The 12,827-nt window shown below is 43.4% G+C and overlaps 1 protein-coding gene across 2 annotated transcripts in view; it reads left to right on the forward strand.

The window, feature by feature from the left end:
• INTS9 (integrator complex subunit 9) overlaps window positions 1-12,827 on the forward strand; it is an 80,940-nt gene that overhangs the window by 14,094 nt on the left and 54,019 nt on the right. For both annotated transcript variants that reach the window (XM_061461118.1, XM_061461119.1), the window contains exons 5-7: window positions 2,819-2,958; window positions 7,348-7,434; window positions 12,028-12,148. In XM_061461118.1, the coding sequence (XP_061317102.1) occupies window positions 2,819-2,958; window positions 7,348-7,434; window positions 12,028-12,148 (348 nt within the window). The remainder of the gene's footprint in view (window positions 1-2,818; window positions 2,959-7,347; window positions 7,435-12,027; window positions 12,149-12,827) is intronic.

Below are 12,827 nucleotides of genomic sequence, written 5' to 3' on the forward strand. Positions count from 1 at the left end.
TAATAATTTGAGGTTCTTGTGAGCATTCTGACTACTGTCCTGTGCAAGGGAGGAGTGTAGGAAGCATCTTTATACCGAGAAATTATGGCCCAGATCTTGGGAAAGAGAGACTTTATGTTCTGGATTCCCTTCGGCCATATACAGTTGTGGTAATCTGCTGGGGTTTAGGGTGCTTCAGCTAGGCTTTCTGGTTACTTTGTTGGGCTGGAAAATACCCACATGTGTAGCTTTAAATATTACTGATGGGGAGTTGTTGCTTCCTTCTATCAGTGTTATCACCAAATGTAACTCTCTTACAACTAGGAAATCCAAACTAGCTGCATGTCACTGTTGTAGCGCCTTTACAAATGGCCTCTCAAATGCTTGTTCCCAAAGTTCCCAGGAGGTGCCAGATCTTCTCCACAAGCCCTGGAAACAGATCTGCTAGTTGTACACAGCTCTCATCTCTAGCTTCATAGGCTCCCCTGTCTGGGGGAGGGTTCAGATGTCATGGCCAGTGGAATGCATCAGCAGAGTAAAAAATGTTGCTGGTGTTTAGCAGAATAGTCTAAGAAGGAGCTTGTGTGAAAGAGCCTCTGTCTTTTTCTTTGTCTCCTCCCATGCCACTTCTTTTGAAGAAACTTGTATGCAAAAGCAGTTAGTTTGAGAATCACAGTATCACTTCCAGGAACACCACTGCCAAAGAAAGCCAAGTTTTGAATGTAATCCAGAAGCCACAAGGTGATAAGAGGCTGTCTTAGCAGCAGAGTACACTTCCACATGTCAGAGTGCAGGGTGCAGCCCTGTCTTTGCTTGGAAACCCCCTGGTCTCTCTGACTTCACGTTCAAGAAATGTTTTAATTCTCTTCTGTTCATAGGCACTTTTAGTGGGATTGCCACGAGTCCCAGGGAAGCTTTTACTTTGCTTTGGTTTTGATACCTTTTTCATCCTCTTAGTAAGTGCTTCTAGCATGCTAAGGTGTGAGATGCTTAAGCTTGTAAAGTGGTAGTCTGTATCCTCCTGGTGGCTTGCTAAGGGCTGAGTGACTCCCCACTTCATAGAATCATATAAAGGTTTTAATTGGAAGAAACCTTAAAGCTCATCCAGTTCCATCCCCCTGCCATGGGCAGGGACACCTTCCACTAGACCAGGTTGCTCCAAGCCCTGTCCAACCTGTCCTTTTAACGCTGCCAGGGATGCGGCAGCCACAGCTTCTCTGGGCAACCTGTGCCAGCACCTCACCACCCTCACAGGGAAGAACTTCTTCCCAAGATTCATCTAAATCTCCCCTCTGTCAGTTTAAAGCCATTCACCTTTGTCCTGTCCTTACAGGCCCTTCAAAAAGTTCCTCTCCAGCTTTTTTGCCAGCCCCTCTAGGCACTGGAAGTTTCTCTAAGGTCTCCCTGAAGCCTTCTCTTCTCCAGGCTGAACAAGCACAGCTCTCTCAGCCTGTCTCCAGAGCAGAGGTGCTCCAGCCCTCAGAGAGCATCTTTGTGACCTTCTCTGGACTCCCTCCAACAGCTCCACATCCTCCTTATGCTGGTGGTCTCAGTGCTGGATGCAGGACCAGGACTGCAAAGGGGTCTCACGAGAGCAGAGTAGAGGGGCAGAATCCCCTCCCTCAGCCTGCTGGTCATGCTGCTGGTGATGCAGCCCCAGATGTGGTTGACTTTCTGGGCTGGGAGTGCACACTGCTGGGCTATTTGATTATGGTCTGGATGCAACTGAAAAGCAAGGCATGAAGAGCCACCTTGGTAGGAGCAGGCATCAGCAGACTGATACCACATAGAGAGTATTTCTGACTGACAAGCTTAGTAAGATAAAAGGGTGCCTTGTCACAAATCTGGGGATGGTGTTTCACCTACTTGCACTCAGCTTGGAGATCATGCCTCCAATATTAGCTGTGATCATGGATTGAAATCATGAACGCTTAGCTATGAGTTAAGCAGCTTGTCACCAGAGCACCATGTCAGCCCTCTGAAAAGCTGAGTGACCTACTTTCTTGCCTTTTTCATTCAAATTGCTGGACCAAGCCTTGCAATCAGATAATATGTGCTTGATGAGTGTTGAATTCCATTAGCTGCTCTATAATAACTGAGTTAGAGGTCATATATCTTGTAAATTTCTGACTTGACATCATTTGTGTTATAGCATTACCAGTAAATATTTCTAATTAAAATTCTTCTAGCAATGTTTGAAATCTTTCCTTCTCTGAACTACTGTCTGAGCTGTCACATCAAAACAAGTTGGACCCACCCATCTGTTTTGTTGCATCCTATGAATGAGCTTAATCTCGTGTTGTAGAAAACATAAATGATAAAGATGCAAAGCATTTAGTTTGGGAAAATATGAGAATTATTTTAAGCATGAGAATACATACGGTCTACATTCATCTCTCTCACTGTCCTGTGGTACAGTACTGTGTGCCACAGAAAAAAAATACAAGACACCATGCTAAATCACTAATTGTGGAAGTTTTGGTGTCTACCCAGTATTCCTAAGGAAGTGCACACAGCAGTTCTTTGATAAAAGAGCTTCTTTTAACAGCAGCCATTTCATTACATGAAAGACAGACAAACCCAGGACATGGTTTCCATTTTAGATTTTAGAAGGGAATAATTTTAGGGGGCTTTTTAAATAAATATTGTGAATTTTAAGGAAATGTTATTTCTTTGCCACCGCTGGCACGTGCCCCTCCCTGTTTTTTTAAACTGATTATAAACTGGTTGTATTTGTGCAATATAAAGTTTAAAGAAAAAACGAACAGGGAGTTTTTCTGCCTTTGCTTAAGCTGCATGAAAGGGTTACATATTGCTTATCTCTTTCCTCTGTTTTCAGACTGAGCTGCTTGACCTCTCCACGGTAGATGTAATCTTGATCTCAAACTATCACTGCATGATGGCATTGCCCTATATCACAGAATACACAGGATTCACTGGAACAGTTTATGCCACTGAGCCCACTGTTCAAATTGGCAGGTAAAAAGCCCCTTAATATTCTCTTACTCCTCTTTCATCACTGCTAAGCAAAAGGTGTAAAGGACAATATGGGTAGAGGAGTGGTGTCTAATGTTCCGAAGAGGCTCTCAGGCAGTAGCTGAACACCAGCCAAGTCCTTAGTGCTGCAAATGAGTTAACTCAATGTTTTCCAACCTCTGGAACCATCTGTCTTCAACATTTACAGCAGCTGGTTTGTGTAGCCAGTAGATGTGGGATGGTAGATCTTGAGTGGACTGAGACACCTTGGGCAGCAATTACCATAAAGCCAACTTCAAACCTTCAAAAACCATGAATCAAAGATCTCTCCTGCTCCTCTCTGCTCCATTAAACAAAAGAGGAATCACCAGTCTTTTCAACAGTAAATGACTGATTATTGCCTTGTTGGTTTTCAGTGTTTGAAATTTATATTATCACACTTTCCTTCACACCACAGAAGGGAATTTAAGCTGGCTTCATCTCAAATGACAGTTGAGATACATAAGCTCTGAGCTCCAAAGAGGAACTCCAAAGAGAGAAAACCAGCAGAAATATGAGACTGAAGGAGAAAATATAAGGCCTGACAATGCAGTCAAAAACTTAAGACTTGGTCATCAAATTTCATAGTCTTTTTTTTACAAGTTGTCTGTTGATTGGATAGATCAGTACCAAAGGCTGCAGTTTTGGCCCTCGATGAAGTCTCACTGGAGTTGTGCTGTGTGCATCTTTTATGCAGAGCAGCTGCCACGTTCAGTAATGTCATGGTTTAAGCCCAGCCGGCAGCACAGAACCATGCAGCTGCTCGCTCACTCCCCGCCTCCTTCCTCCCCCAGCTCCTGAAGGGATGGGGAGGAGAATCATAGAATCATAGAATAGTTAGGGTTGGAAAGGGCCTTAAGATCATCTAGTTCCAACCCCCCTACCGTGGGCAGGGACACCTTACGCTAAATCATATCACCCAAGGCCTCGTCCAACCTGGCCTTGAACACTGCCAGGGATGGAGCATTCACAACTTCCCTGGGCAGCCCATTCCAGTGCCTCACCACCCTAACAGGAAAGAATTTCCTTCTTATATCCAATCTAAACTTCTCCTGTTTAAGTTTTAACCCGTTACCCCTTGTCCTATCACTACAGTCCCTGATGAAGAGTCCCTCTCCAGCATCCCTATAGGCCCCCTTCAGATACTGGAAGGCTGCTATGAGGTCTCCACGCAGCCTTCTCTTCTCCAGGCTGAACAGCCCCAACTTCCTCAGCCTGTCTTCATACGGGAGGTGCTCCAGTCCCCTGATCATCCTCGTGGCCCTCTTCTGGACTTGTTCCAACAGTTCCATGTCCCTTTTATGTTGAGGACACCAGAACTGCACACAATACTCCAAGTGATGTCTCATGAGAGCAGAGTAGAGGGGCAGGATCACCTCCTTCGACCTGCTGGTCACGCTCCTTTTGATGCAGCCCAGGATACGGTTGGCTTTCTGGGCTGCGAGTGCACACTGAAGCCGGCTCATGTTCATTTTCTCATCAGCCAACACCCCCAAGTCCTTCTCCACAGGGCTGCTCTGAATCTCTTCTCTGCCCAACCTGTAGCTGTGCCTGGGATTGCTCCCACCCAGGTGCAGGACCTTGCACTTGGCATGGTTAAACTTCATGAGGTTGGCATCAGCCCACCTCACAAGCGTGTCAAGGTCCCTCTGGATGGCATTCCTTCCCTCCAGGGTATCAACTGAACCACACAGCTTGGTGTCATCGGCAAACCTGCTGAGGGCGCACTCAATCCCACTGTCCATGTCAGCGACGAAGATGTTAAACAAGACTGGTCCCAACTCCGATCCCTGAGGGACGCCACTCGTTACTGGTCTCCAGCTGGACATTGAGCTATTGACCACAACTCTTTGCGTGTGGCCATCCAGCCAGTTCTTTATCCACCGAGTGGTCCATCCATCAAGTTGATGTCTCTCCAATTTAGAGACAAGGATGTTGTGTGGAACAGTGTCGAACGCTTTACACAAGCCCAGGTAGATGACGTCAACTGCTCTACCCCTGTCCATCAGTTCTGTAGCCCCATCATAGAAGGCCACCAAACTGCTCAGGCAGGATTTCCCCTTAGTAAAGCCATGCTGGCTGTCACCAAGCACCTTGTTGTTTTTCATGTGCCTTAGCATGCCATCCAGGAGAATCACCTCCAAGATTTTGCCAGGCACAGAGGTGAGACTGACTGGTCTGTAATTGCCTGGGTCATCCATTTTCCCCTTCTTGAAAATGGGGGTTATATTTCCCTTTTTCCAGTCATTGGGAACTTCACCTGACTGCCATGATTTTTCAAATACGATGGCCAGTGGCTTAGCAACTTCATTTGCCAGCTCCTTCAGGATCCACGGGTGGATCTCATCAGGACCCACAGACTTGTGCACATTCAGATTTTTAAGATGGTCTCGAACCAGTTCCTCTCGTACAGTGGGCCCAAGGTCTTCATTCTCACAGTCCTTGCATCTGCCTTCCAAGACTTGAGTAGTTTGGTCAGAGCCTTTGCCAGTGAAGACCGAGGCAAAGAAGTCCTTCAGAACCTCAGCCTTCTCCAAATCCTGTGTAGCCAGTTCTCCTGAGAGCTTCCTGAGGGGTCCTACATTCTCCCTAGTCTGTTTTTTATTTGCTATGTACTTGTAGAATCCCTTCCTGTTATCTTCAATACCTCTAGCCAAGTTTAATTCTAACTGGGCCTTAGCTTTCCTAACCTGGTCCCTAGCTTCCCGGGTAACATCCCTGTACTCTTCCCATGCCACCTGTCCTTGCTTCCACTTACTATAAGCCTCTTTTTTCCTTTGAATTTTCCTCAGGAGCTCCTTATCCATCCAAGGAGGTCTCTTGGCCCTCCTGCTGCACTTCCTTCTGGTTGGGATGCAACACTCCTGAGCTTGTAGCAGGTGATCCTTGAATATCAACCAGCAGTCTTGGGCCCCTCTGCCCTCTAGGGCTGTATCCTATGGAACCTTCCTAAGCAGGTTCCTGAAGAGGCCAGAGTCTGCTCTTTTGAAGTCCAGGGCAGTGAGCTTGCTGCGCGCTCTTCTCACTGTCCTGAGGATCATTCAAAAGAATGTAACTCCCACGGGTTGAGATAAGAACAGTCCAGTAACTAAGGTATAACACAAACCACTGCTGCTACCACCAATAATAATAATGATAAGGGAAATAACAAGGGAAGAGAATACAACTGCTCACCACCCACTGACCAATACTCAGCCCGACCCTAGCAGTGATCTAACCCTTTTGAGTAGCTGTCCCCAGTTTATATACTGAGCATGATGTGCTGTGGTATGGAATACCTCTTTGGCTAATATGGGTCAGATGTCCGGACTCTGCTTCCTCTCGGCTTCCCCTCCTCCCTGGCAGAGCACGAGACTCAGAAAGTCCTTGGTCAGAGTAAACATTACTTAGCAGCAACTAAAAACATCGGCGTTATCAGCGTTGTTCCCAGGCTGAAAGTGAAAAACACAGCACTGCACCAGCTACTAAGAAGGAGAAAAATGACTGCTTCTGCTGAACCCAGGACAAATAATTAGAGATCAGATTAGGCCATGGTAACTGGACCTCTCTGTTAGCACTTCAGGGCAGGAATCTTTCTCTGTTAAAGGTCCTATGCAAACTTTCCATGGCAGAGTAATTCTCCCATTATTTAAAAACAAACAGAAACTGAAGGCCCTTGTAGGTGACAGGAATTATATAAATATGAACTAACAGTAGACCTCTGGGATATAACAAGGTAACAAGCATTGTCTTGTTGGAGAATATATTGGTGTGGTTCTCCCCACCCCAAGTAACTCCAGGTGCCATTCTTCTGCAGTTATATCTGACTTCTGCCTTCAAGGGGAAACATCCATGCAATTACAAATGCTGTTCAGTTTTGGGCAGTGAAATCTGCAATGACAATTTTTAATGCCTGACATTTTTTTGTCTTGAATGCTGTATTGTGCATTTTTAGATGAGGAGAGTTCACTCTGACAATGTTCTTGACTTCTCTAAGTGATAAACAAGCATCGGCTAATGAGTTTTCTTTGTATATTTTGTCTCATTCCATATGACAAGCAGTCAGTAACAAAGAAATCATCTTGCACAGCAGAAGAGAGATTTGGGAGTTCCTCTTGTCTTTTCACTTTCCAAATAACCCATAACCCAGTGGGCCAGATCCACTGCTGTTGCAACCAGCAGATAGAAATGAACTAGCTTGAGTTTGAAACGTTCAGTGAAGAAACAGGGATAGGATGCCTCTGGGAAGAACCCCTCTTTAAAACTGCCTAATAGTGTTACAATTTTTGTAGTATTTTGGAAACATTTAGGACAAAATTTTCTCCTGTGTGAAAGGCTGAATTACTAATTTAGTTAGGATGGGTGTCTTTTCAGACTTCTCATGGAAGAACTGGTGAATTCCATTGAACGTGTGCCAAAAGCTCAGTCTGCCTCCATGTGGAAGAACAAGGAGGTACAAAGGTAAGGAACAAGCCACCAGGAAAGGGTGACTGTCCTAAAACACTGACCAAAGTCTAGAATTCATTGTAATAATGAATCAGCTGCCACCATTTGAGATTTGCTACTACCCCTGAGCAGATAAAAAAAAGCCTAACAGGTTTACAGCTATGACTCCTTGGATCAGTTCTTTCTTTCATCAACCATCATTGGTCATTCAAACAACCACGCAAGTTTGAACCTTGGAGGAAGACTTGGTAACACAAAAGTCTTCCCTGATCTCCGCTCACATGATGGTAGACATAGCTTCATGATGGTAGACAAACCCAGCAAATTTTTGTATTAACTTGTAAGAAGTTGTTGAAATTAGCAAGCAACTTAAACCTATTTATATTGTGTTGGAGTAATTTTAATTTACAATATTTACATTAATGTTTGCTGAAATGGTAAGAAAGTCAAGCTACAGCTGTTGAAGGTCACTGGTGGCCAGCAACAGAGCAGTGCTACCTTTCCTCCCAGGATTTACAGCGTCTTTCACATATGAAGAGAAGAGGTGTGGAGGGTTATTTTTTGGCTTTTCAAAACTTAGAAGCAAATCTGCATAAAAAAGGTTAGTTGCAAGCTCTCTGTCTGTTATTCCATCTAAACATAAAAACAAGGTGCTCAAAATTGAGGTCTTCCACATCTAGAACTTTGAAAGCCTATGTAATCTGAAAGTTATCCATACGGTTACTAATTGCAGATAATGCTTTCCTTGGAAATAAAACAGATTTAGGTGCACAACATGTTCTATGGAGGAGACAGTTTCATTTTTAGCACATTTTAAAGATAGGGACTGTTGATTAGAAAGTTATTTTTAAAAGCTGCTTTGTGCATTTTTAATTGATCTCCCAGTTTTCTACTCCCAATTCTTAACATTGCTTGATTTAAACCTTTACTAAAAATGAATTATTTCATGCCCTATAAAAGTAGTCCTGATATTTTCCAGTATCACAAAGCAAAGGAATGAAAAACCCAAATTAACATATATTTAGCTATGCATTGTACTGCCCTGCTGAGCTTAGGAGCAGTCTTAACTCAGTGCTGTAACTCTTCTGAAGAAGGCAAATGAAACACACACATAAACCAAAACCAAAGGCAGTGAAGTTGATCAGGATTTTGTGCTGGTTGATGTATACTCTGATCAGAATTTTGTTGTTTTTTTAAATTTTGGGTCAGCTAGCCTGCCCAGAACCACTCCTGAAGCTCATAGTGTTGTGAAGAGGGAGGATTAGAGCCATTATTCTTAACACACTACTGCATGTGTTTAGTATGCGTGGTTTAAAGGAGGATCATATATCTTGGAGCTCATTTAATGTCACTTTCCTGGTGGTCATATTTTAGAAAAAGTGCTGTTTAGCACTTTGTGTGCTGTTGACTATTCCAGGGGCAAACACAGAGAACTAATCTTTGTCTGCTAGAGAAGGCTGAAGTCTTTCTGTTGGAGCTGTATTTAAAATACTTTTCCCTGTCTCATGTTGCTTGGGAAGTACTCTAACATCAGTAATGCTTCCTTGGTACTGTTGAGTAGCTGTTGTAACAGAGTACCAGATGAGGTAGGAGCATAGTATAAGAGCCTACCACTCCGGGGTGAACAGCATCCTGTCCTACCTACGAGGACATTGTCCACATCCCACTGCCACACATCCACACTGACACATCCTGCTGCTATAGTATGGTATGTTGGGAACCTCGGTTGGATGGCAAGTCCCTCAGCTTCCATGAAATGCACACATTGCTCAGATATGAGACAGAGGCAGAGCAATGAAATGCTGTGCTCGTGGGGATAGTCAGACATAGTACTGCAGCTCTTCAGTAATGTAAGTCTGTGTATTGAAAACTCTGCCTTGAGGCTGGTATGAATCACTGCATTCTGTGAGCTGGAACAAGGGGATGAATCCAAACTCTTTTTCCAACTGTACCCCACCTGTGCTCTGAGTTTCCCCCTTCAGCTCCCTATGCTACTATAAAATGGAGCTCCTATCCACCACAGAGGGTATACAGGGACTTAATTAATGTTTGCAAAGTGTTTTGAGATTCATGGTGACAAGTGCCATGCAAGCATAAATGGAGCTGATTATTATAGGATGAGAGCAAACATCTACTGATCCACAAATTAACACCTGGCTAATAGCACATGCAGGGTTGGACTGACATCCGTTATTTAAGAAAATGTGATCCTTGATGAATTTTTTTTTAATAGTTGGCAGTTGCTAGAACAGAATACATATTACTTCTGAGTCTAACTTCAATTTTCCAGGCTGATCGATCACCATTGCTGCTTTACAGTTCAGCTGGTTCTACTCTGAATAGTTAGTATAAAACGCAAAGTATTATCATCTTCATTAAATAAAGTATTGAAGCATTTTAAACGCAAATACTGTATAAATATAAAAGTTCATTATAGTGGTTTACATTTTTTTCATTATCAGATCCAGTCTGAATTAATTGCTTAGCCAGTTTTATTACCATTGGTTTTTATTTTAAATGAGCAGTCTCGTGGAAGCTCCATAGATGCTCACCCAGGATTTCTTTCACACAGATTAGGATTCAGGAGGCTAAAAAAGAAATTTGCCCTATGAAAGATGCTTTGTCGACTACCTATTTGATGGTTTCTTCTGTCTTTCTATCAAAGTGTCTGAAATAGGCTATTTCTTGAGACAGAGGACAAGAGAGGCCAGTATTCTGATCTGATTTGGTACTACCATCCTCCTCTCCCTTCAAACAAGAACACATTATGTTATACACTATATGTTATTTGCCTTGAACAGGAGGGACTGTCTGTCTGCAGATGCGCAGTTAAGAATACCAGCCTCTGAGTTTCTTAAGCATAAATTTTATATACTAACCACAGGACCATGCTGCTTTGTGATACCTTCCTGTTTGTGGCCGAGGGCTGGCTGGCTGTCCTGGTATCTGCCCATGTACATCTGGTTGTTATGAGGTGGTCCGTAATGGGATGTTGCCATAGTGTTAGTAGATTGACTCCAGATCTTAAAATATCCTCTAGTAACTTCCTGTACAAGTTTTAAAATGGCGGGTGGCAGGTTTAAATGCCAGCAGGCCCACATCTGAGGAATCAGCAGTCTTCATTATCTCTGTGTGCCATCTGACGAAGAATTCAACCACTGGAAAATTGTCCCATTGGTCTCTGTTGGGGATCAGAGTATATTTACCGTGTAGATACAGAGATAGATACCGTGTAGATAGAAAGTTACTTCAATCACCAAGGACAATTCCCCACTCTTCTCCATTACCTGTAGATATATTCTCCTCTTCCCAGAAGAGAAGCTCCTGAAAGCATCCAACACTAAATGCTTCTTATGGTAGGTTAAAGGCTTTTACAGGCAATTTGCTTCAGTGCAGTGGTGGACAACTATCCATGTTGCTTGGCTTTTTTGTTGCTTACGACTTCCCAAAAAAGATCTTGAAGACTTTGTTTGTTTCCTTAAGCGCAGTATGCTTTCAGCCTGCATGTCCTGGAATCACAGTTCTCGCACTAGACCTGTGCATTGGTTTTGGCAATAGCTGGCCTTAATCCTTTCTTCAGTGTCTTAAATTATGGAAGAGTTCACTGACCTAGTAGATATAACAATAAATTAAATTCCTTTAAACAAATTGATCAAAGAAACTTGACCAGTTTCCATAAATCTTTGGAAATTGGTTTGAATTAGCCTTTGATTTAGCATTGGTTTAATATACAAAAAAAATCTCCTATTCTTCTTATGCATTTGGCAGCTGTGCTGCTTCCTGCCTCAGTTCATGTTGCTAAGGAAGATTTATTTCCCAGAAGTTAGCTATCGCTCTTACAGCCTGTGACATTATAGTTCACTTCTTCCCTTGATGACACTGCCCAGCTAACTTGCAATGTCTGTGAAGAGCAGAATGGATGGATTTTACTTTGGTGTAAAACATCTTAAATACTTCCGTGTAGGAGATTTCAAAGAGCTCTGCAGTGTCAGCTAGTATATCCTTGCCGGTATCATGGGAAGGTAAGTGGGGTATTGCAGTTGAAGTCAAGAAAGCTGAGGTGTAGGGGCATATGCTCTGCTAAGAGACTGGTGACAGAAATAAGAGCAGAGCCAGCCTTTGTTCATGGTCTGTTACCTGTACTTTAATCACGACATTGTGGCTTACTTTTGTTTCCAAATTCTTAGGAATATACATATACTTAAGATATGCAGAATAGACCCTGATTCCAGATCCCAGTCATCTCTATCAATTCTGGTGGTGCATTTCATGTTGACATCTCAGCTCAGCCAGCATCTTATGTGAAAATACCACAAGAGTTGCTGTAACACCTTCATCACAGCTATGTCTGTGATGGAAGACCTGAGTTGGAACAACTACAAAGATTGCTGGAGGAGAGCAGTCTTTGGGGTGAGGCAAAAATGAGCAGTTTGGTTGTGCTCCTCAACAGGCAGAAAGTTATGCACCTCACTTTGAAGCACAGGTGTATTTAAAATAAAAAGATGAAAAGAAGAGAAAAATTGAAGATGTGGAGCATGTAAATGGGTATAGAAACTGGTGGTCCATCAGGAAGTCCTGAAAATGCTCACACCCTGTTGATTTTTGCAGATTGCTGCCTGTCCCTCTGAAGGATGCAGTGGAGGTGTCTATGTGGAGGAAGTGCTACACCATGCCAGAAGTGAACGCTGCACTCAGCAAGATCCAGCTCGTGGGGTATTCTCAGAAAATTGTGAGTACCTGTAAAGCTGTTGGCGGGTCAGCAGTAACAACTTATTTTCCAGCTTTTCTCTGGAAATGTCCTTCCTTTTCTGTTTTACCTCTAGATCCTGTGTAAGATCTGGTTGCCCTAGCCTAGGAAAGCAAGATAAGATTATATTGAATGTCCTTCAGTCTGCCTCCCAGGAAGGGTTCTTGTTAGGTGAAATCAGGGAGTATCTATTTGTTTCTTCTCTTCCCAAGAGGACCAATTTTTAAGGCAGCGTACCTTCAGATTTGGAATTGATGGCTGGCCCACTGAGAGCTGGGAGGATGTACCAAACAAATGTATCCTCTCTGTCTGTAAGCCACATCCCCTTCTGCGTTACCATGTATCTCACTTCTGGGAATCTTTTGAGTGCTTTAGCTTCCACTTTCTTTTATACTGCAAATTAGGGGTTGTAAACAAAACCTAATGGTTCAATCTGAACTTCAGAAACCCCTTTCCCAGGGTTCCCAGCTAACATTTGCTGTCTGTAAGGCTATTGACTATAACCCAGTGAAGTTTCTAGAATGAACAGAACGAACAGTTCAGTAGGTTCCCTTATGGCTTGCAGGCAGCATGTGGACCATGAGACCTGCGATTGTGGCTCAGGGCTGAAAAAATAAAAAGGTGGGTTAAAATAAGTGATGTACCCAAAGCTTTTTCTCTG

This window comes from Pezoporus flaviventris, unplaced genomic scaffold (assembly GCF_033815535.1).
Source record: "Pezoporus flaviventris isolate CSIRO_AGI_PZ_B2104156 unplaced genomic scaffold, CSIRO_AGI_Pfla_v1 ptg000031l, whole genome shotgun sequence".
Taxonomy (NCBI): Eukaryota; Metazoa; Chordata; class Aves; order Psittaciformes; family Psittacidae; genus Pezoporus; species Pezoporus flaviventris.